The sequence below is a fragment of the Nesoenas mayeri genome (genome assembly GCF_963082525.1).
Source record: "Nesoenas mayeri genome assembly, chromosome: 1".
NCBI classification, from domain to species: Eukaryota; Metazoa; Chordata; class Aves; order Columbiformes; family Columbidae; genus Nesoenas; species Nesoenas mayeri.
The window spans coordinates 36,061,001-36,086,095 of record NC_137541.1 but is presented as its reverse complement, the minus strand read 5'-3'; the positions used below and the strand labels follow the sequence as shown (position 1 = coordinate 36,086,095).

Genomic DNA, 25,095 nt, shown 5'->3' with positions numbered 1-25,095 from the left:
GCAGCATGAGCAGAGCAGCTGTTCACAGTTGCTCAAGACTTCGTCAGTAGGTTCAGTTGAGCCTGATGGGAGCCCAGATACCCAGGTTACACATAATGTGGCCACCTCTCATAAGTGACAATTTTAAACAGGCATGGACAACTGCATTAAAATTTATTTTTTGTGCTATATTTCCTAGAAGATTAAATAAATCTAGAATTTCATTCAGCTAGTTCATATTTTATTCATCTGTAGAAAATTATCTGCATCTTAGTTACAAAGTCACTTTACACTTACTTTTCAAACCTAAAAACACAGGAGGAAAAAAAAGTGCATCCTGCAAGACAATTACACCTAGATAGCAAACAGGTATTTCTCACCTACATTTAGAAGATCTGCCAAGTGAAGGAACTCAGTTGCCAGAAATCACCCTATTACCATATGCTGGCACCACTATGGATATTTAAAGGAAATTTTTTAAAAAGCAATCCTAAACAGGTTATAATGTACAACAACAACAACAAAAAATTAACAGAAGAGGTTATTGGCAAAAGCACCTGAAGGACCTGAAAGCAATCATGGTATTTCCCAAAGGTAACATCAAAACTTACTTGTCAAACTTGTGAATTTGTTCTTCATTATAAGGAAGCCCTAGGATCAGAGCAGATGACAGACATTACCAGTTTAATTCTGTTAGTTTATTTATGTAAAACTCCACTAAATATATTCATTTTCTATATGGTTTCCTTCTCCTATCCTGATAGGGAAAAGTGGTCATTTACTTTTTTTTTCCTCCTCTTCAGTCTTGCAATTCAAATTTCTGAGATTAATGGTGGCATTTCATTCAGATGGGCTTTAAGACAGTACCTCACCAAAAGGACGTACAGATGTATTCACTGTTGCTGACTAACTCTCCATTCCTATTATAGATATCCTAGTGGAACAAGGACTGACCTGTCCTTTATCTTACAGTTTATGTTAAAAGTGAATCAAATAAGTTACTTACTTCGTTCTGCTTTGTCTTTTTTGAACTGATAATAAATATCTGTGATGGAACACAGCAGCACCTGCAGCCTTTCTGGACTAGAGTGACAAAAGGAAGAAAATGAGATATTTTATATACAAACTTAAGTAGCTATTAAGGAGCTTTATGAACTACAACTCATGTAGAATTCAATATATATTAAAATAATTGATAGAGTTACTCACTTTCTGTCCTTTGGATGCATGCCTTCCTGATTTGCCCAGGTGTCAGTCAGTAAACCACCAGGAGAAAGTTTGTTTTTGATGTCTTGAAGACTAGTTTCTATTGTGCCCTGCGAGCTGGAGAGCTACATAAGAGCAAGAAAGTTCAATCTTACCACTGGGTAAAGTAAAAAATTAGTGAGGATGAAAACAGACTGAGCACATTAATACTAGAGACTCATTTGTTTCACTGACCTTCATTAAAGAAATATGCCTAATTATCTGCCTAGGCTTTGCTAAAAGTAGAAAAAAACCACAGTTCTATAAAAGAATGAATCATCTTTGATGCTGGAATTTCTGTTAGTTAATATTTATTTTCTCCCAACAATAAGTTTCTACCTTTCATATATTCCCTATTTACTTCCACACTCATTCTCTTGTTTTGTTAAGAATTCATATAATGAATACCCACATAAATCATACCTTTCCTTCAAAATAAAAATGCAGTAATCATCTTTTACTTTTAGACTGGAGAACTTTAGGACACCAGTGTGTAAAGTTACTTTCAGTTTTTCCTTACTTGTCTGGAAACTTGATGCAAATTTCAAAGCCGATCATTCTGAAGTGTGTGTCTGTATCATTCTAGAAAGCCAATGAAGTAGTTCAATAGAAGGGAAAAAATCTACAAAGTAAAATACGTTTCACGATCATAATTTTTGGCTTGAGTATGATAGAAAATGAGACTGTATTTTCAGGAACTGATTATTTTCACCACCCTGGCCTAATACAAGGATTCAATCTGTTTTCAGAAAGATATCCACATCTCAGTACGGGCATTTTAACAGCCTTTGGCAATCTAGAACTGATTTCAAAAATTCAGAGTTGTTATTCACAGATAAACCTGTGTTAACACGCATTCAGTGTTTTCTTTAGAAACAGCATTCTGAGAATGACAGAGGTTTGCAAGATACTTACTCGCAACAGTTTTGTGTGTATCTCTGAAATTTCATCCACTTCTGGTGCTTCCAAGTTCATCTGTATCAAATTCTCATATCTGAACAAAAAAAACAACAGCACATTTAAAGAAGAAAATCAACAAGCAGTGAAGAGACTCAAAATATTCCTTGAATCTAGAGATTAACCATAACTACCTTTTGTTTTATACAAAATACTGTCTCTGTCAAGCAGCATCCATGAAACACTGACAACCTTAAGTGGACATTAATAATGGAAACATTTTAGTTATGAAAACAAAGTCCTTGATTTTTTTTTCTATATTTGAACTGTTAAAAAGAAGTTTGAAACTTCCATTCCTGACTTCTTTATTCTGTTCTCATTATTTGTCCTTGACTGGTTGTGGGAAACTATATTCTCTCATCAATTTTAAAAGGTTACCAAACTAAAGTTACTTGAAGTAGTCAATGACATACAACAAACTAATATTCCAGTGCACCAAAATGCTCTTCTGTGGAAACTTCTTGGAAAGGCTGAGTTACCAAAACCTTGGGTTGGTTGAGTTACCAGAACTTTAAAGGCTGAGTTTGTAGCACCATCTGTTCATATCGATACTTTCCATAGGACCAGAGTTCAAAGTGCCAAATAAATAATTTGGGACAATATTTTTCCTGCTGAGTCTCAGGCACATTTTATTTTTAAAAACACTATCAAAACCAGCTCAGCTGCTTTCAAAAAAATACATACTTTGCTCAGGTTCAGTACTTTACCTTTTCAACTAAAAGTTTTGTATTGTCATGCTTTAAAGCACCCTTGAAAAGGGAGGGCAAACAAGAGGACATGTCCTTTGCTAACACCATAAAAGTCTTCTGAAGTCAAATAAACTGAAAATCCTGCCCCTTCCTACCAGGCCAAAACACCATGTGCAAACACAAAGCAAATTTCTATTCACAAAACCAACACCAGTTTGCAAGCGAACATAATTTTTGTTTAAATCCCTGCTCTGGGATACCGCTGAAAGCACAGAATCACAAATCAGAATATACAGCAGTTTCTTCTGAGCTCTAAGCAGCTTTCTCCTGTGGGCACCAGGCAGGATGCAGGAAGAAGCTGTCTGAACCAAATACAAAGCGAACAAGAACCAGCTCTGTCAACTAGTGTAAACTGGCTTGATGAAGAGTTTGGATTATAGCCCTAATGATTTGTAACTAGGCCACACAGGTATACTGTTATCTTGCTAGTTATCAACTTTGCTACAGTTTCACTGTTGTTGGTTTTTTGTTATGTTTTGGTTTTTAAAACAAGTACCTTAAAGCCCAGGGGTGTCAGTTTGCACATGTCTGGCACACACAGGGCAACTCTGACAAATCCTTGGGCATCCGCAGTCACTACATAGAACCTGTTCAATTCACACATGCATGTGGCTTAAGTTTACTCTTAAGTCTACTCTGCAAACCCCATGGCTCTGCATTTGTGCTTTAATCACCTTGTGGGCATCTACATTTTCAGAGCAGCCTGGAAGCAAGTTCGGAGAATCCTAAGACCAGGACAGCATTTGGAGGAGACTGGCAGTAGCATGAATAGTAAAACAACTACCCATAGGAGAATCCTATAAAGAACTGGGGTTTAAAGTTTGTATCCAACTGTATAACATACCTTCAAGACAGAGATAACGCTAGTTTGTGGAAAGACTGAACAAAACACCACAAGGACACTTTAATTTGACCAAGAATTGGACATTGAGTGGGACTCGAGGGTGAAACAAAAATCGGGAGAGAGAAAAAAAATAAAATTTGGGAGGAGAATTCGATAGTGCAATCCCACTTCCTACAGACAGCACTTGACCAAAAAAGGTAGAGCAGAAAAGTCTGGAAAACATTTGCTTCCTTGGACTGGAAGACAAGAGAAATAAACATCCTCTGCTGTCTTTGAAACTTGCAAGTCTCCTACACTAAGAGATAACAATTCTTTAGTTGCTCCTTGTTATAAATTTTGTCAGTTTTAAGGAAAGCACTCTAAAATCTTTCTACTATATGTCCCAATGGGCGACAGTGAGACTCTGTGACACAGACCTCTGCTCTTTGAATCAACCAAAATAGACAAAAGTAACGCAATAGCCAAGCACTTGAAAAAAATTACAAAAGTGCAATTTCCTGCACAGTTTACTTTTGGTATCCCTGTGTGCATACACTGTGATATACTAATGCAGCTTTGTTTTTTTAGTTGGTGGGGCTTGTTTTGGTTTGGATTTGGTTTGGTGTTTGTTTTTTTTTGTTTGTTTGTTTGTGGGTGGTTTTTTTTGTTGTTGTTGTTTTGTTTTTCCTCAGCTGTTCTATGTTATACTTCAACATTAAAATTATTTCCATGAATAAAAAGCTACAGCATTAAAGCTGTGAAAGGGGCAGTATTTAGTCACCCTTAATAAACACACACAAGCCAACTCAGCAACAAAAGCACTAGAGGACTAATGAAAGCTACTCAATTCTTTGTCCAGACTTCACTGTAGCTTCTAAAGTTAAACAACAGCAAATGAGCGAGTCAGAGAAGAAAGGAGAAAAAGAATACATAATAGCAATTAGTTGTTCCCACTAGATTAAGGAGCAAAATTAACACTCCAATTTGAGTGAAGCGAATTACTAAATTTGCTTAAGTCACTGTGATCAGCAAATCCATGGAGATTCCAATTTTTTTTTTTTTAATGCAAGACCCCTGTAAATAAACATAGCATAAAATACCACTGTCATTGAAGATGATAATGAAAAATCAATGCATTTGCTGTAGTGCTTCTACTCACATTTTTTCAGCTTTCTCAATGTTTCTGCTGCAGTAATCCAGCCTGATGACCACCTCTGTCTTTTTATGAACCAATTCGTTGTAATCATCCTTGATTATTTCACTACAAAAGTGAAGCATTAGTCTATAACAAAAGTATTTAACTGCCATCTTACCAGCAATCAGTAATACAGTAATAACTGCTAGTAAGAATTGCTTTCAGTTCCAGATGCATTAGCATATTCCTCATATAAAACTCTCTTGTGCAAGATGCTCAATTATACCTGCATGTTACCAGAGGTTAGACTTAAATTACCCACAGAAGAAAGAGAAATTGCGAATACCTAAACCTTATTGATAGAAAAAAATATTTTTGTTTCCTTAATGACAGAAAGAAGGAAAAAATTCAGAAAGCTTATTCATATTCAAGTAGTAAGAAAAAACTCCCAAAGTACAGGGAGAACACATAATTATGTATTGATAATCAAAGCATATCTCAATTTAAAAAAACAATGTGCAGATTCAATCAATTGCTTACATTAGCCATTGTATTCCTTTTCGCATCAGCTCCTGGTAAAGTAGCAAAGAACTGGCAACTCTACAGGCATAACATACAATACCTGTTACTGCCTGGTGGAAAAACAAACAACATTAGCACTACTCTGGCATTCTCTTAACAATTGTTTCAAGTCAATTAATCACAACAAAGCAACATAGATTAAGAAAAGAAAGAAAACATGAAGATGGTAGTTTGAAATGTGTAACTTTGCTCAAACTTTAGTCTGGAGATAACCGAACACTCATGGAGGCAGAGCTAAACACGGTAGTGTGTTCTTCCAGTTTTGTTGCAATGTCTGTCAGGGATGAAAATAAGTCTCTTATAAAAAAAAGTGACACCACTTACTCTTAGGATTTACATTAATTTCTAGAAAGTCAAAAGTATGTTTCTTTAGTAGTTTAGGAATTAAACATACACACTAAAACAAATATGTAAAAAAGGACACATTTTTAAATTCTAAGGCTAGGGACCCTCTCCACCTAATTTCACTTACAAGTTTGCTGCATTACCTAGAATTGTGAACAAAGTTTCAGAAATTATAATTTTAGATATTCTGAATAATTAATATCAACTGATTACTTTCTGTTTATTAAATTTAAAGACTTCTGGAATTCAAAGAGACATACACTTTGAGGACTACCATGCCTGAATACAAGGCTCCTCAGCAGCCAGTATTTTACAGCCATAGGACAAATGATGGTCACAAAGTCAAAGCACGGCAACGCGCACATTCGGTTGTTTTAGAAAAATGACCACAAGAATGAAATATCCTCCACTTGCCTCCCACAGGTTCTGAAAACTTGCACGAGAGGCAACAGAAATCCTACGCTTCTGCAGAGTCCTAGAGACTCCCTCTCTATTGAGAGATAGATGAAAATTATTTTCCTTACATTAGGTTTTGCACCATCACAGGGAATGTTTTGAATCTTCTCACTAACTTCAGGACTCCAAAGTGACAGGATCCTTTCCCCCCATCACTGAATTACAGAGTAACAAAGGGGTTTGTTTCTGATTGTTATTTTGTTTTAATATACAAACATAATTTGTATAAAAAGTATGGCTTTAATCTACTTTTCAAGTCCTTGTTAACAACTTCCATTTCAATATCATTTCAGTAGCATTATCTGAAGTATATAAATTAAAATCATAATTACTCACTTTAGCCATACTGGCATCCCCATCCAAGTCATAACGTTGATGTACTTTAGGAAGTAAAACTGAAATATAAAACAAATATCTGTATTTTCTTACTTTGCACAAGATACTTCAAAAGTCTTAATAAATTATTGGATACACTAGTATACCTTTTAGAAATGCACAGAATGGTTGGGGCTGGAAGGGACCTCTAGAGATCAGCTAGTCCAACCCACTTGCTAAAGCAGGGTCACCAGAGCAGATCACACAGGAAAGTGGCCAGGCAGGTTTTGAATGTCTCCAGAGCAGGAGACTCCACAACCTCTCTGGACGGCCTGTTCCAGTGCTCCGGCACCCTCAAAGTAGTTTCTCCTCATATTCAGACGGAACCTCCTGTGCTTCAATCTGTGCCCGTTGCCCCTCATCCTACTGTTGGGCACCACTGAAAGGAGACTGGTCCCATCCTCTTGACACCCACCCTTGAGATAAATATAAACATTTATGAGATCCCCTCTCAGCCTTCTCTTCTCCAGGCTGAACAGACCCAGCCCTCTCAGTCTCTCCTCATAAGAAAAGTGCTCTAGGCCTCTACTCATTTTCATAGCCCACCACTGGACTCCCTCCAGTAATTCCTTGTCCTTCTTGAACTGGGGATCCCAGAACTGGATGCCGTACTCCAGATGTGGCCTCACCAGGGCAGAGTAGAGGGGGAGGAGAACCTCCCTTGACCTGCTGGTCACACTTTTCTTAATGCACCCCAGGATATCATTGGCCTTCTCGGCCACAAGGGCACATTGTCGACTCACGGTCAACCTGTTGTCAACCAGAACTCCCAAGTCCTTCTCTGCAGTGCTGCTTTCCAGCAGGCCTGCCCCCAACCTGTACTGGTGCCTGGGGTTATACCTCCCCAAGTGCAGGACCCTACACTTGCCCTTGTTGAACATCATTAGGTTCCTTCTCTGCCCAGTCCTCCGCTACCTCTATACAAAAAAGCATTACTGGATATCACCCAGCTCAGCATATCTTCTCCCACAGCTGCCAATAGCAGAGGCTTAGGGAAGAATGCAAAGACAGAGCAAAATAGAATTCTCTATCAGATTCTCCCAGCTTCGAACAATCTGTGGTTCAAGGACTTCCTGAGATCTGGTGAAACTTGTGTTTAACAAAAGTCTTGGTAGTTTTTATTTTTCTTCCCTTCCTTCAATGGAAGCTTTCTGAACCAATTAAAGCCTTTAACATAAATAAAAAGTCTGGCAACCTAAGTATGCTTTGATTTAATGCAGGTGTCCACTAATGATCTCTCTCCATTGAGAAAGCCAACCATTTATTTCTATTCTTCAGCCTTGTGTTTGCCTGCATGGGAGACTGTTCCCTCTTATCTCATGGCTACTTAGTTTCACTGAGAGTTTTAAGGGTAGGGCTTCCCCAAAGAGCTTCTTAAAACCTAGGGCAGCCTCTGCCAACTGAATCTCCTCTGTTCTCCTGCTCATTGACGCCTTCAGAAAGCTCTGACACAACATAAAGGCCCAGTTGATCTTTCCACAAACATCTCACCTACCCACAGGCTTCAGCACCTCCGTGTGAGTGCCAGCTGGCCCCAGCAGTCAGTACGTGGGACATACTGGCAAAAGCAATGCTGATTTCTCAACTGGAGGCATGTCCTCAAGCTCACCTCTTATAAAAAAGGGCTCTGGCACAGGGCCCTCTATAAGCCTCTCAGTGATAAATGGAAATGCAAACATAATTTCTTTTTTATTTTTCCTGTTATGGCATTACCTTATCTTCTAAGCAAAGGTAAGTTGTTAAGACATCCTCTGCTAAAAGAAAGACTAACTACATTCACGATAACAAAAAAAGCAAAACTTGAATTTCCACTTTGTGAGTAGCAGAACAAAAGAACCAACTTTGAATTACATTCTACAATGTTCCTTTCTACTTGCTAAGTATCATGCTTCAAAAAATTTCAGAACTCCATTTGCACCACTACATCTTCACACACAGATGTTCAGGTTCAGAGCACTGGGAACATCACAAGCAGCTACTGTTTCTGCAAAAATATGCTGGACACTCAGCATTAAAAAAACAAAACAAACCAACATGGACTGCGTATTTACAACTTCAGGTATCGACAGAGAAAATTTTCAAACACTATTCCTGAGATATAACAGATATAAAATTATAATTAAATAACCCAAACTATTTACAAAGGACAGCTATAAGAAAGAGGAAATGACTTTCATGTACCTTCTTCATAGATTAATCCGACAATGTTCACAGCCTCCCTGCTTACTACAAAGATAGGGTTCTCCTCAGTAGTTCTGGGGAAGTGCTGTGCCAATCTCCCAGGCTCTAGTACTAAACGCCGACCTTCATATATCAGTTCTTGATTCTGAGATGGTATTTTTGTCTGTTTGTAGACCAACTCATGAAATATAGCAGCTCTATAATACAAACGATACATTCAGTAGTAGTTAGACTCACCACAATAGTTCAACAATTCAGATTTTGTATTATTTAAATAAAAATCCGTTTTACTTCTGATTAACTCATAACTGGTTTTACACATAAAGCATTTGACTTACAAGCAGCACAAAAAGCAGCGCACTGCCTAAGGCTCCAGGTTGCTCTGTTACGATAATAAATCCTATTTCCTGCAAAATACCACACTTCCCTTTCTACTTCTGATTTTCCACCAAAGCACGTCTGTGTAAACAAACTTGCTTTGGCCTGGAGTCTGAAGGTCAGTAAAAACAGACAACACCAGATGACAGGAAGAAAGCACGCTTTAGTTTCCTCAGGCATACCCATTTCGTTAAAGGAGACAGACAGTCCCTCCAAGAGAAAACTCTATAGTGTTTCACATGTCAAAAAGCACACACCTTATATTCAGCCTGTAAGCTAACAGACAGCCAGATTATCTCCTAAAACAGCAGTGATGAAGAAAATGAAGGGCACTTAGGTATTTTATTTCCAGCAATCAATGGATACAAGGAATAAGAATTTATAAACACTCCACTCTTGCTCTGCATCCCCAAAAAATATCAACAAACAAAACCTCCCACAAAGAAGAAAAAACTTAAGCACACTAACAGGAAGGACCAATTTGCCTCCTGTGCAGCACTGACACCTTTTAACACTGCAGCTCATATTCAAATAATCATAAAGGTAAATAACTCTAAAGTACAAATAGCAATTTGAGCTACAAGGAAGGCTTCTCAGCAAAACCAGTACTTGGGCTCTCTCAAAATACAGAGAAAGGCCACTGATTTTTGTATCAAACTGTAAACCAGAATTTTAGATTTTAACATCAACATTTGATGACCATAAAGGCAACTCCATATAACTCAGGATCCTAAATCGTACCAATTAAAAGTTCAGAATCCCTGTAAGAGCTTTATGTCAGATAGACAATGTGCACATATGTATTCTTGAGGATAAGATAAGAAAAGCGAGAGTTAAACAGAGCCTCTGGAAAACTACTTTGTAAATAAGTAAGATATACAAATGGGTGATGAGTTGGTATCCATTAAGAACAGAGACACCTTGTAACATATCAAGGATTGTGTGTTCTGTCACTGATTAAGACCAAATTTAAGATCAGTTGACTTGACCTTCAATTATTTTATTTTTATTAGAAATATTTTATTATCAACATGCTTCTATGCACTGTGAATACACAGAAGAATTACAAGCTTTCACTTCCACAGATAAACCACTAAGGAAAGGCTACCAAATTTGTAACACTGGTGATCTCAGGTCACAGTAACATTCGCCCGAATATCAGCAAAGAAATGAAAACAGAGAGAACACTTACGTATTATAGCTGTGAATATAAACTTTGTGCAAGGTCATCTGCTGTAGTGAAAAGATGTGGATTATTATTCGGTGCAGTATATCACTTGTCTCTGCAAAAAACTGGTCAAATCCCCAGCACTTTTCCTGGTCTGCTTCAAGAATATTCGCAAGAACAGGTGTGAGCAGTACTTGCAAACCCCTAGAGGACACCAGGAAGACACAAGACAACTTGGATCTACTTTGACCTTTTTATCTTGTAACCAGTTGCAATACTTCATTGGACACATCTCATGAATACAAACCTATTATCCTTGAAGAATATCCAGAGCTTTTTTACTTATTTTTCCCTCTACTGAACAACAAAATGTTCAATGGTAACATTTATTGTTTTTCATTAATACACATACTTTATCTCTTTCATTTTTAGGCTCAACTATCAAATATTTTTTCCTTAATATCTGACAAATTTCACAGGCATTGGAAAAATGGCATGCAATTTAAAGACTACATTGTAGAGCTAAGGTCACCTTCTACCACTGCTGGGCAATAGTCTTTAACCCAGCTCACCTCACAAACCACCATTTATCACTTTGAAGGAAGCTACTGTCATTTATGGTTTGCTGGCTGAGCTGCTTGTGTGAGGACACTATATTGCTTTCAATTGAAATCAGCTGGGTTAGCAAAGACTCATTATTTAAATTGTCAACACTAACAGAATTCATCCTGATTGACACAGGGCTAAATAAGCACTCCACATACGCAGCTCAACTGCTGCGAAGAAAAATGTACAACTATTGCCTTACAGTCATTACCATTCTAGGAGAAAGGCCAGCTTAAATTTCTTGTATTTCTACTTTGAGAACCTGAATTGCAAGGACCTTTATGGATGCCACTCCTGTCTTATCATTAACAACCTCTTCAAAGTTTAAACATTATGTATCAAACCTGAATCCAGCAGCAAAACTGGTAACATTCTGAAGCAAGCTCCAGTGTGTTACAGGCACACTGATGGCCCCATTAGAGGTCAGCGGATGCTGTGTTTAAGCTCACTTTAGTACTAAACAGTAAAAGCTGCTTAAATGCTACTTCAAAATATTACTGTAAACAGATGTTTAATTAAAAAAAAAAACATGCTTCCTTTCATATTTAAAGCACTTCAATTGTATGGAATAAGCAAAGGAAACAACTGAGCACTATCATGAAAATTATATATAAATTGCTAGTTCTGCACACTGTAAACTAATGAACTGATACAAACCAGACTTTCACTCTACACCTGTTGTGGATCTTATCTGACTTTCAGAAAAGTTAGTTTCTAGAGTGACAGAACAGTTTCTGTCTCACTTTACTATTAAAGTAATAATTTTAAAGTACTGAAAAAGTCTCAGGAAGATAGACAGATAAGTGGGTTATGGGAGGTGTTTTTAAGATCATGTTGAGATTAGATCTTCTATGGCTCTTCCTACTGAGTATTATGGCATATGAAGCAAAAATATGATAAGAAAAAAATCCTAAAAGATACTACAAAAACATGTTAAATGTGCTGACATGAAATGTTCTCTGGCAAAAATGCAAGTCTCGGAACTGCCTTATCATTTCCTTCCTACTGCCTAATCTTTTTAATATCTGAAGTCACATTGTTGCAAGAAGGGGGGGGGGGGGGGGGAGGGGGGGGTATCACTTTAAAGTTTACTAAATCTTCATACTCCTTCCTGAGAGTGGAGAAAAGATAGTAATAATCTTTCTTCTACTCATACCACTTCAGATTCTCAGGTGTTCACTTGTAAATTAGCAGTCATAAAACTATTTGGACAGATCGGAAGAAAAACACTTGATAAACTAATAGTGAACTATACCAATCGATGGAAGAGTTTGAAGAAAACAACTGCAACAGCCAGATCTCTGTTCCAAAGACCCAATCCTGAGAGAATAAACAGAAAAGCCCAATCATGTAGCATTGAAACACTCTGTGAGAAGTTCAAACTTACTTTGAAAGACTGCAAGAAACAGGCATCTCCCAGCTCCACTCAATTGGTCCATTTTCTGCTTTCTGTATCCCAGAAATAGCACCAGAAGGCTTTCCAGTGATTATTTTATACCTGCGATATATCATAAAAATAGAGACTTCAGCTACTATCTCTTATACATACATAGGTCTCGTAACTAATCCCCAATGGGATATCCATAATATAAATTCTACACAATAGGTTGGCCTAAATTCATAGGTGGTGCAATGATTAGGAAGCTTCAGTTACAAGCTGACAGAGAGTGGTGCTAAGATAATAAACAATGAAAAGGAAACACTTTGGGGCATGTTGAAGAAGCAACTTCATCTACTTCAGATTTGGGAAAAATGTAGGAGATATTTCAGGCATCACTGAAGGAAGCTGAAGTTTTTTCAGGAGTGTTAACTAATCAAAGTCAGATTTCCAAGGCAGTTCAATTTAGGCATTTGCATTACTAACTTCTAGCATGTTCAATGGCAAGAGATAGCAGCCACCACCAAGGTATTTGGGAATAAAGAAGGAACAGGAGGCAGGCTTTGAGAAATTCCTTTAACTTGGAAACACCTAGCAATTTGGCATTGTCTATACCAAACGGACTAGTATTTCTCAAGTGTCTCATGAAATTAATCAGGAGTGATAGGATTTTTCCAACCAAAAATTTCAGTTGTGTTTTCTCTTTTTGGAGGATGAGGTACATACAAAACATATGTTCCTTGCTTATCTTGCAAGTGGATACAACAAGAAGAATGCCTGTTGGCAGTTCCTTAAACTACAAAAACTGGAGTCAGCTTTGCAAGGAGTATCGCAGCAGAGATGTTATCAGCCTATCAGAATTCCCAGGTACCACCTTGCTTTATTTTTTAAATGCAACACACACAACAGCAACAAAATAGAACTACACTAAGATGAAACAGGAATCTATTCCAACCAGCACGTCATAGATACAACATCTGTTTCCCATTCAAGAGCTACTCCTGTTATCTTCAGCCACAGTCCACAACTCTGATACTGAAAAAATGTCAGTCTCATGAGCAGCGCATGCATTTCAAGGCTACCTGGGAAAACAATCATTTAAGGGACAACAATTTGCAGGACTGAAAACCTATTTTAGAACATAGTAATTTTGCCTGAATATCCAAGTTATATACACCACAGCCTATTGCCATGGTAAATGAAATATGTGTGGAAATACCATTAGTATTTTGAGGAAGCTCTGATGTTAAATTTAGGTCTTAAGGTGCCACACAGTAAAATCCTTGTTGAAGCAAAATGTTTGTACTGGTTTTGGCTAGGATACAGTTAATTTTCTTCATAGAGGCTCATATGGTGCTGTGTTTGGATTTGTCACCAAAGCAGTGTTGATAACTCAGGGATGTTTTAGCCATTGCTGAACAGTGCTTACACACCACCAAGGCCTTTTCTGATTCTCACACTGCCCTGCCAGCAAGTAGGCTGGGGGTGGCAGAAGTTGGAGGAGGACACAGCCAGGACAGCTGTGTCCCCCAAGGGATTTTCCACACCACATGACATCATGCTCAGCAATAAAACCTGGGGAGGGAAGTTTGCCAAGGCAGTAGTTGCTCAGGGACTGACTGGGCATCAGTTGGCTGGTGGTGAGCAATCGGGTTTTTTTTTTTTTGCATCACTTGTTTTTGTTTTCCTTTGGGTTTAGAGAGTAGGGGGAGGTGGTGGGTTTGGTGGCTTTATTTTTTTATTTTTTATTTTTTGTTTTTTACTTATTAAACTGTCTTTATCTCAACCCACGAGTTTTCACACTTTTACCCTTCCAACTCTCTTCCCCCTCCCACTGCAGGGGAGCGAACAAAGAGCTGTATGGTTCTCAGCCGCCTACTGCGGTTAAACCACAACAACGTTAAAAAATGTTTTTCCTTCAATATTTTCACTATTTTAATGTTTACTATATATGCGTAGGATTTCTTGATAAAAAGCATTTCATGGATAAAATTCACAGATAAAATTCTCCTTCTAAATTACCTACATCACTTCCTTGTTTCTACGAGGTCCTTCAAAGGGTCGGAAAGGCAAACTCCCTGTTGCAGCGTGGTAAAAGGTCACCCCTATGCTCCACAGATCAACTGTTGCTCCGTACTTTTTCTGATGCTCTTTCCTCAAAACTGCTCGCTCATACATATCAGGATGCTAAAGAGAAAGAAACAGAAAAAATAAGAAGTCAGAATTGCCATATGAACAATATAAAGAAACAATCTATCAGCTCACAGAAAGATAATTAGCCATTCTAAACTTTCAGCTCTGTAATTGAAAAGCGAAGTTAGCTTGTATCATAGAATTTGCTTAATCTATTCTGACAGAATATCACAGAAGTGCTCCTAGGTAACACAGCCACTTTTATTAAAGGTTTGCAAAAAATACTTAAAAATTTAGCTAAAGTTTGACTACTAGAATAAGACACCACTGAAGAGGAGATAGCCAGTATTGCCCCAGGTGATTTTGAGACAACAGAAACCAAATTAGAAAGAGATCCATAGCCGGGCAGACTAACAGTTACGATACTACATGTGGGAAAACATGGCAGGAAGACAATTATGCCTAAGGTGTTTGTATTGATGCTTCTCTGCCTGCCTCTCTTTGGTTAACTGTCAAGTAAGCGTACCTTAACTACACCCAACATCACCCAAGTAGCTCAAATACAAACTGAAAAATATCTACAGAGATAAAGGCAAAGACGTTCATAACTAAAATACTGTTGTTCTTCTTTTCACACAAGGCAACAGTGGAAGCTGGACATGGAAATTACTTAAAGGCTACTGTGCTCAGACCAGCAGCAGAACTGGCATGACCCAAGGTGAAAAAGGTGGAAAGTTATACATACAATTATAATACAAAAGTTTAAATACTAATTCCCAACAGTCTGATCTTCACCTACTCAACTCTCATTAGAAAGGGCCTCAGGCTTCCAATTTTTCTTTAACAGAAAGTGAAATAATATGGGCTTACTAAATACTCTTCTGTCCCATAGAGAGAAACAAATTGTTCATCATCTTCGAGTTCTCTTGCAGCACCAAAGTCTGTAAGTTTGTAAACAGACTGACCATCTTCACCTATAACACGCATTATGTTGCCTGGTTTGATGTCACGATGCACTATTCCGTTCTCCCGGAGATGATTCATCCCAGCCACTTCAATTAAAAACAAAACAAAAACCAGAATTTATGTATGTATGTTGACACGGACTGCGCATACATTGAATTGTGAACTGAGGCTCAGAGACATATATGTTTACTTTCTCATTGGGAAATGGGAATGAGAAGGGACACTCTATTAACAAAAAGATCAGAACCAGAGAATATTCTAAGCATTTTTGCCTTTTTTTCTTTCAAACAGCTGAATTACGGTATTTCTTGCTCTCAGCAACATTTTTCCCATAAAGTAACAGATGAAAATTTTATAACAGGCAGACACAGGTAAACCTTGTTATTTTTCTGATTTACACTTCTGAGATTAATTATCATAGAATCATATAATAGTTTTGTTTAAAAGGGGCCTTTAGAGGTCATCTAGGCCAATCCCCTGCAATGAGCAGGGACATCTTCAACTAGATCAGGTCGCTAAGAGCCCTGTCCAGCCTGGCCTGGAATGTCTGTGGGGATGGGGCATCTACCACCTCTCTGGGTAACCTGTGGCAGTGTTTCACCACCTTCATTGTAAAAAATTTCTTCCTCATATCTAGCCTTAATCTCCCCTCTTTTAGTTTAAAACTATTACCCCTTGTTCTGCTGCTAAAACCTCTACTAAAAAGTCTGTCCCCATCTTTCTCAGAGGCCACTTTTAAGTAGTGAAAGGCCACCATAAGGTTTCCCTGGAGTCCTCTCTTCCCCAGGCTGAAAAATCACTAGAAATCAGTCCAACATGTGACAAATGATCTTGAAAGAAACAAACAAAAAAGAATCATAATAATGCTTTAAACAGAAATGGTTTCTTAATACAGCTATCTGTACCAATACAGACATAAAAGATCTGACTCCATATGACCATATTAATTTATTCAATTAGTTGATAATAATTTGAATTCCTCATCTCATGCTGTTTCAAGATACACAAAACAAGTATGAGTTCATTTTTCAGTCAACAGATTAGACTAAAGAGCAAAGTCTACATACCCACATCTCTCAAAACAATTAAGAACTCAGATTCTGGCAAACCAAAGGCATTAGACGGCTCTTCTAAAACTGTATATAAACTCCCACATGGACAAAATTCCATAACTAGTACTTTGTGTCTAGTTGTTGTCTAGAAAAAAAATTAGAAAAGGTAAATCTGTTACTATTATGAAAACAATGTCAGAAATTACACATAACCACAGGATCTTACTTAAAAAAAAAAATAAATCTGTAGCTAGATCATAAATCCCATTCTGGTGATACTCTTCTAAAGAAGTGCAGATTAATTTTTACATTGTTTCATGTATTCTAACTTGAAGAGGGGGAAAAAAATTAAGAAAGGCTCAAGTTCTAGGCATTTAGAGGGTGGACAGCATACTGATGGGTGGACAAATGAGAGACTACAGCACAGAAGAGCAGAGAGCAGTAATTGTCCTTCCTTCCTCCTTACTAATCTCAGCATCTGGGTCACTTCAACTGATGAGTCTCAGTTTCAGGACAACCACTGCAATACTAACATACAGTTCCACATGTCCTACGTTATTATTTTACTTGGTTGGAAAGCAAAAGCATAAAATTGTCAGGAATACTGAAATACCTCCGGCTACCAGTATGTATTAAATATCCATACATGCAGATAGCTTAAAAGTCCTAATTCAAAATAATGCTTAGGACAGTGGCTTCTTGAGTTGGCTTTGAAGAATCATAACCTATGCCTAAATATTGAAAGCAAGCACATTCTTTCAACAACAAAAACAAATAAAGAAAAAACAGTGGTGGTTGTGTAAGAGTATTTATATCATCATATATGTCAACATTCTTTAAAAACGTAGCTTAATCCTCTATAGTAAACGATAAAGCAAAAATGCAGTTACTGTGGTTACTCCCATGCATCTCAGATCACAACCACAACAATTCATTACCTCTTCTTCAATAGCAAACAATTTGACAATGTTCTTATGATTTAATTTCTTCAGTACTTCAAACTCTCGCATCTGAACATCGACAGGACGAAGGAAACTTATACTGTTAAATACTTTGACAGCATATAAATCCCCAGTTTTCTGTTCAAAACAAACAGACAAATCACTAATCAAACAAAAGCATAAGACTGTAAATGTACACACACCCATTATCCAAGCATTTTGAGAACTTCTGTTGTGCATACGAGCACACTGAGATTAGAAATAGCTCAAAATAGTATTTTGTGTTAAGGTGGGAATTAAGATGCTACTAAAAAATTTATATATATATATATATATATATATATATATATATATATGTGTGTGTGCGTATATATATGTGTGCGTATATATATGTGTGCGTATATATATGTGTGCGTATATATATGTGTGCGTATATATATGTGTGCGTATATATATGTGTGCGTATATATATGTGTATATATATATTTGTTTACCTTAAAACAGACTAAAAGCAAACAGATTAGCAAAACAGAAACTCAAGGTTGGCCCACAAAATATAAGTGCTTTTAAAATATAGAACAGTTAGGTGTAACAAAGGCTACATGTTTAAGAATGACCCATAAACTTAGCTGAAAAACATTTTTTCAGCAAGAGGTAAGCCACTTGCACAAATCAGTAAGAGACATGAACATACTAAAATTGAGAATCTTGGCTTGCTTAATTTAAGACACAACTTTCAGAAGCTGAACGCTGCTCTCTTTTTCTTTATTGTTCTCTTTATACTGATAAAGCAGTTTAGGTTTTTGTTTGTTTTGGTTAGCTTTGTTTTGTTTTTTCAAAGCAAGCAGAGTTGAGCAGTATGTATCACCATGCAAAATCCTGAAACAATTCATACCCACATAAGTGACAGGAGCCACAGTCATGAGCTTAATCAGAGACTTAAGTTCTCAGGTGGGACTAAGCCCCAACATGCTCAGGCACCCACAGCACTGGCTGAGTGCAACTTCTGTCCCTCTTAGGGCAAAGAACCTCCCTGTGCCCACTCTAGGAACAAGCGTACATTAGCATCCTTTGTGTGACAGATTCTTTCTAGGGACAAAGCCTTCCTGCGCGTAGACTTGTTGTGTTGTACAACACATAGAAACACTGTAGCTTATAGATAATTTCACGTTGATCTCAAATAGACTGTCATTACTATAAGGGAAGGTTACTTTCACAACTAGGCTTATATTAATTTTGTGAGATGTATCCTGAAATTCACTGGAATGGAATGACCTACACAAGTAAGGTCATTTTAGCCCCTCACTCAGGTTACAATATATACATCAGTATATGATTTACATGGCAAAACTGCTCAAAGATGTACCATTTTGTACTGATTACTCAAGGCATGTCACCAAGATGGTATCCCGGACATGTATGAAGTACTGATTTACACACAAAGATTAACAGCAACTTTATCTCATGATAATATGATAATATGTAAGAATACTTCACTTATGGTACAAAATCATAAACATCACAAGAAATGGGGTTTAAAAGAACAGGGAAAAACTACAAAAATATAATTTAACAAAACCAAAATAACATATCATGTGATAAAAATTGCTAAGACTTGTATTTCTATTTATATCCCTAAGCAAGAAGCATTATTTCCACAAAATTGAAGAACGAAGGAATGAAGAATTAATAAGTTAGTATTTTACAAGGACAAATCATATAATATTTAAAACAAATACTGAGAAATAACTGTATAGAACTCTAATTTGACAGATGAATATTAAAAATTTAAAACTAAGTATTAAGTTATAAAGATATATTTGCTTTAGGCCTAAATCTTGAACAGCTTGTCAGTGATTTCATGATGCTATTCATATATGAAAAAGTTCCAATTTTATGTGTTACTCAGATTACTAATTCCTCACAAACCTTATGTCGTCCCCGAAAAACATTTGCAGTAGCTCCTTGTCCTAGAATGTCAGACAACAGCCAGAGGTAATTCGGAGTGCTCTGCATCTTTGCTCTTTGATTAGACAGTTTTCTTTTTCACCTTAAAAACAGAAGGTTAAAAATATAGTATTATAATGTAGTAAAATATGGGGGGGAAAAAGCCCAAACAAACACCCACAACTCCAAAGACATATAGATATGATTAAGAACAACTAAGCCGAAGAATAATAGGACAAAAAAAACCAAGCTCAACAATCAAAACTAATGCCATAGACACAACATCTCCCTGCATTTGAGGTCTTTACTCCCCAAACTTTGTTTGAAAAATCAACTGGAAAAGTTAAAGCTTTTTAATTCCTCTTCTGTTGTACATAGGTGTTTACATGACACAGTAACAAAAACTATAGGAAAGGGTCAAAAACACTTGCACAAGGTCTTCTGAAAATAAGCAAGACCTGTAACTGAATTCCATTTTTTAGTATATATGCCAAAGAACAGACACTAGCGATTATGGCAGATACGTATATAGATCTTTTAGGTCTCTTTGGCTCTGGAATTTGTACTTCAGTACAACTGTAAAGGAACTGGACTAACTACTTTAAAAAGCTATTTTTACATGAGCTAGATAAAAGTCACAATTAACACAAGTATTTTCAGCTACTTGCTAGAACTACCAACTACTACTGGAAGGCGCATTTCTAAAATTTAACATTCGGTATGTCACATGATTTCTAGAAAGACAGCCTGGCTTCCCCACCCTTCCTGAAACTTAAACCGTCAGACACTCAGGTCTTTGCAGATTCAAAGGAAACAGAAAAAAAAAGTTTCATTAAATTAAAGCAATTTAAATAAACATTAGAACTGCCAGATTTGCCCCCTTGCCAAAACAGCAGAAACTGCAGGTGAATAACCTTACTGTTTTGGTTTAAATAAAGCACTCATTTTTCCATTAAATCTAGCAAAATGCACTAAGATCAAAGATGTAGGTCCTCAGATCTAAAAAATACTAAGAGCAAAACAGGAACCAGAGCAGGGGAAGGCCCTACACCAGCGGCCCTTCTTCACAACCTGGCAGAGGACCTCGCATCAACCCATGTTAATTGATAACAGCTAAGTGATATTCAGAAGAAACAAACAGAAAAAGCCTTTCCCATAACTACTGGAAGAAGAGCTTTGACAGAATTTCCTGTGCATGTTTGTTACGAGAAGGTGGTTTGCATTTTTGAGAGCTCCTCAGTGCACCAGATGACAGCACCCAAAGCCACACCACATGGGCTGCAGGGGAGCGGAGGAATCCACAGTGTGGCCACTACCCCAGCCACACCAGCACCAGCCTGTGCACTGTCCCTGGTCACAACCCACGTCACACCGCAGAGATAGACATTTCCTCATGACTTCAAAGACAGTTCTCTATGCTTAGTGACTGCGGATTACATACTTTCATTTACCTATTTGCTCATGTAAGACAAGGAGTTTCTTGCAAAGCTGTCCCAAGACATCCAGGCAACTACAGGTAGCATAGAGAATGCCACAACACAAGCGAAGAGCTGACATCACTCCAAACTAAATTCAGTCATTCAGCAACACCATTTTAAAAATCTAGATAAAGTTCTTAATGCCCAGAAGGGAATAAAAGGTTTTATCTCAAGTCTGAACCAAACAAACCCAAGAACGTACCCTAAACCCTTATAATTCTCAGTTAACTCTGACAAGACAATTAGCAATAGCAGAATAAGACAACTTCTCCCAGCTAGAAATTACTGTAGGTGCTGAGGAGCAATCTCTGACGCAGGCACAGAAAGCAAGGAAGAGGTCTGCAAGGAAATAACACACAGCCCACTCTGTAAACCATTTGAAAAATCTCCGAGCTAAAAAATTCCTCATAATTAGAACCCTGCTTTTAGCAAGCCAGCTGGTACATTACCAGTAAACATGTATTTTGTAATATATTTCAAAGCAACATTCGTAAGACCCATACCAAGACACAGAAACATAATGAATCCTTTTCTAAGCAGACAGAAAGTGCACAGAAGGATTAAGTAAACACAGTTTCTCCAACGATGACTATTCAAATGCTAAAAATATTAGCAGTCTATTAGAGACTGAATTATTATCTTGCCCAAAGTGATAGAGATGAGATAGCTCATGTACAAGATCAGCTCTCTTCCTTTACCTTTTTACTTTCTAATTAAATTTGCATGAAGATCAATGGGTGAAAATAAAACAAGCCTGCAACAAATGAGGTTGAATATCATTAGATGGATTAAAAACAAACAAACAAAACAAAACAGCAAGTCACTAATGAGTTCTCAAGGTCTGGGTTTTTTTTCACTTGTAAAAGCAGAGATATAATTATGTCAGTACTAATTCCAGGGTAAATAACCAGTGCCAAACCAAAGTCCACTATTACATATTATTTGTAAAAAAACTATTTTTATAATAATAACAAAGTCTATGCTCTTTTAGTAGTCTTCACTTTGAAGGCATAAAGTCTCACTCAGCTTTGATTTTAATCTTCAAATTATAATAAATTTGATTAAACAACTTATATAACATGTTAGACCTCCTTTAACGTTTCCTTTCTTAGACTGATTCAGAACAATCTTTACTCAACACTCCACATTTGCTGAGTTTTCTGTTCACATCTTCCATTACCTCCCTAAATCAATTCACCAAGAGTTTCATATTAAAAAAAATACATCTCTGAGATTGGTCCTGTCACTAGATTTAACGCTGAACTTTCTATTTCCTCACTTAAGGTCATTATATCTGATACTAGATGAGTCAGAAGTTCCCTACACATATCTACAGGTATTTTTCTCCTATCAGCAGTGTGACCTACTGTCCCACATGATCCATTAGAATTTCAAGGGTCTGGGAGATGTTTGGTTTTTTTTTTAATATATTTATCTGCTTCTGGTAATGCTACTACTTCTTTACTTGTCAGCAAAGGAAATTGTAATAGAAAAAGACTGCATTGCTAATGTGATAGCTTTTTTTCAACTCTCAGTGCTTTGAAGCAGGAGCACTGTCTGCTTCTAATTAACGGCAAGAAGTTTGCTGTTACCTCAGGCATGTGGGACGTGCACACAAAGCAGGTACTTCCCCTGTTAACAGCTGTAATGTACAAGTTCACCAGGCAAGTTGGGGCAGATGATGGAGTTAAAGCAAAGGCTCTTTCTGTCTACAGGCAAGATCCTATATGCAATCAAAGCTGACAGGCAAGGTGCTGAGGTGCCAAATAAATGTTATGTTAACATTATACAGTCTGGTAAACATGAAGGGATTATACTTTCCTATATGCCCTTTCTTAATGCCTAGAAAGTAAGTTGCTCACCCTGAAATTCCTGCTTTTTATCCCTGCTCTCTTGACCTGACCTCCTGCCAGGGGGTTTCCAGTCCAACAGCTAGTATCTGAATTACCAAAATACCCTACTCCGGGCCACACAAGGTGCTGCTTGAACCCAAATGAAACAGCACACACTCCAAAGGCCCACAAAACAAAAGTCAAGCCTGGCTTCAGTGCTGCTCATCACCACCGCGTTTCCAGTCCATAATGGGAGAACAGGCCTCGGCCTTTGCCTGGGGCAGCAGGTCCCGAAGGCTCCGACAGGCCACGGGTGGCCTGAGCAACCCGGCCACCCCACACCCAGAAACGCGGGTGTGGAGCCCATCTCCACAGCAGGACATCGCTCCTGAGGTAAAACTTTAACAACTTCTACAAAACACAGAGGTGATGCCGCTACCCGGGGAAAGCTTTACACAAACCGCAGGCAAACATACGCCGGCTCAGCTTTCCCCACCTCCCTTTCCGATTCCGAAAGTAAATCTGACGGGTGGCATCCACGGCGCCCTGCCGACATTCACGGCGGAGTCGCGGCGAGCAGGGCACGGGACGAGCCCCGGGCCGGCCGCCGAGGCCGCAGGCCGGACACCGCCTGGCCCCTCGCGGGCGGCGGCCGCTCGGCCCGCACAGCCTGGCCCGCTGCAGCCTCACGGGGCGCCGCCGCCGCCCGCGACCCTCCGCAGCTCCCGGGAAGGCCCTGCCGCCACCTCGGGAAAGCGAAACCACCTCGACCCGGCGGCGGCGCGTTGAAAGCCGCTTCCCCCCGCCACCCCCACCGGCGGCAGACTAGGGGAAGCTGCTGCCTCCGCGCCGCCGCCGCCCACCTCGGCTCGGCTCGACGCGGCCTCCCCTCACCCTGCCCGGCCCACCGGCCCCGGCCCCACGCACCGAGCCGCCTCTCGCCCTGCCTGCCCAGCGCCCCGGCCGCTTCCGGCTTCCTGCAGCGGCGCTGGAGAGGCGGGCTGGCAGAAGCGCCGCCTCGGCCGCCGGTACCGCCCGGCCTGCCCAGCCCGGCCTGCCCAGCCCGGCCCCGCCCGCAGCTGGGGGGCGCGGGGGTACAGAATCACAGAATGACGGGGAGTGGAAGGGACCTCGAAAGATCATCTTGTCCAACCCCCTGCTGGAGCAGAGATCAGGCTACACAGGAAGGTGTCCAGGCGGGTTTTCAATGTCTCCAGAGAAGGAGACTCCACAGCCTCCCTGGCAGCCTGTTCCAGTGTTCTGGCACCCTCACCGTTAAGAAGTTTCTTCTCAAATTTAAGTGAAAACTCCTGTGTTCCAGTTTGAACCCATTACTCCTTGTCCTATCATTGGTTGTCACTGAGAAGAGCCTGGCTCCATCCTCGTGGCACCCTTTACATATTTATAAACACTAATGAGGTCACCCCTCAGTCTCCTCCAAGCTAGAGACCCAGCTCCCTCAGCTTTTCCTCGTAAGGGAGATGCTCCACTCCCTTAATCACGTTTGTCAGGGTCGGCTGGCGGGGCCCCGTGTGGCCACCGCCCGCTCCGTGGCGGGGTGAGAGCGGCGCTGGCGCCCGAGGCCAGAGGAGCCCGAAAGCGGGAAACATCTGGGAAACATCTGGGAAACACCGAAAAGCGGAAGTAGGACGTTCCTTAAAAATGGTCGCTCCGGGTATTTCAGCTGCTGTGATGTTCACAACAAGCTCGGGCCGGTTCCGGTGGGGTTTCCGTGGCGATTTTTTGCTGCGAAAGCGGCTCAGCGGCGGCTCCGTGTGTCGCGCCCGCCCGGGGCCGCCGGAGTCACGCGTGTCCGTGTGAGCCGCCCTCCCTCACAGGGGCTTGTTCACGGGATGCACAGCCAGGAGAAATATCTCTCCACCACGGGCAACTTCTCTGTTTCACTCTTCTTAAACCTCACGAAGTTTTGGTATTTTTCATGCATTAATGCTCTCGCTTATTTTTTACTTAAATGTTTTAGAGCAAGCTTCCTTGGTGACTTATATCTTGCTATTTGTGTGTGTGTCTGTTCAGTAATGTTGCTGTTCCAACAAATGGTCTGTACAGCTTTTATAAAGAAAAACATTGATAAAGTTTATAATTTACGCATACTGTAATTGAAGCATCATTATGCATGGCAATACAGGGTGTTTCAAAACTATGGATCCAAACCGCCTTGTGTTGTGACTTCAAATTGGCTCCATCGTTTTGAAGCACCTTGTAGTAAAAAGAATTATTTTTCTTCCTGCCCAAGACTATCCTTTTCTTTTGATCCTCTGCATTTCCTGTTTAGAATTACCATCTTCCCAAATTTTAGAAGCTTATTTTCTTGAGGAACTGACATAAAAGACAGCCACCTTTTGCTCACAGGCTTTATTATGATTGCCTT

General features: G+C 39.2%; 1 protein-coding gene across 2 annotated transcripts in view; it reads right to left on the bottom strand.

The window, feature by feature from the left end:
• TBK1 (TANK binding kinase 1) overlaps positions 1 to 21,616 on the bottom strand; it is a 28,279-nt gene extending 6,663 nt beyond the window's left edge. Inside the window, exons 1-16 of one of the 2 annotated variants that reach the window (XM_080363365.1) lie at positions 21,573 to 21,616; positions 19,379 to 19,499; positions 17,447 to 17,587; positions 16,524 to 16,653; positions 15,361 to 15,542; positions 14,384 to 14,544; positions 12,367 to 12,477; positions 10,398 to 10,577; positions 8,828 to 9,024; positions 6,608 to 6,666; positions 5,429 to 5,520; positions 4,913 to 5,014; positions 2,140 to 2,218; positions 1,189 to 1,310; positions 986 to 1,062; positions 591 to 630 (exon numbers count right to left, since the gene is read on the bottom strand). In XM_080363365.1, coding sequence (XP_080219491.1) covers positions 591 to 630; positions 986 to 1,062; positions 1,189 to 1,310; positions 2,140 to 2,218; positions 4,913 to 5,014; positions 5,429 to 5,520; positions 6,608 to 6,666; positions 8,828 to 9,024; positions 10,398 to 10,577; positions 12,367 to 12,477; positions 14,384 to 14,544; positions 15,361 to 15,542; positions 16,524 to 16,653; positions 17,447 to 17,587; positions 19,379 to 19,465 — 1,760 coding nt within the window. In that variant the 5' untranslated portion in view covers positions 19,466 to 19,499; positions 21,573 to 21,616. The remainder of the gene's footprint in view (positions 1 to 590; positions 631 to 985; positions 1,063 to 1,188; positions 1,311 to 2,139; positions 2,219 to 4,912; positions 5,015 to 5,428; positions 5,521 to 6,607; positions 6,667 to 8,827; positions 9,025 to 10,397; positions 10,578 to 12,366; positions 12,478 to 14,383; positions 14,545 to 15,360; positions 15,543 to 16,523; positions 16,654 to 17,446; positions 17,588 to 19,378; positions 19,500 to 21,572) is intronic. The other variant, XR_013923583.1, reaches the window with a different exon arrangement.
• Between the last annotated feature and the right edge of the window lie 3,479 nt (positions 21,617 to 25,095).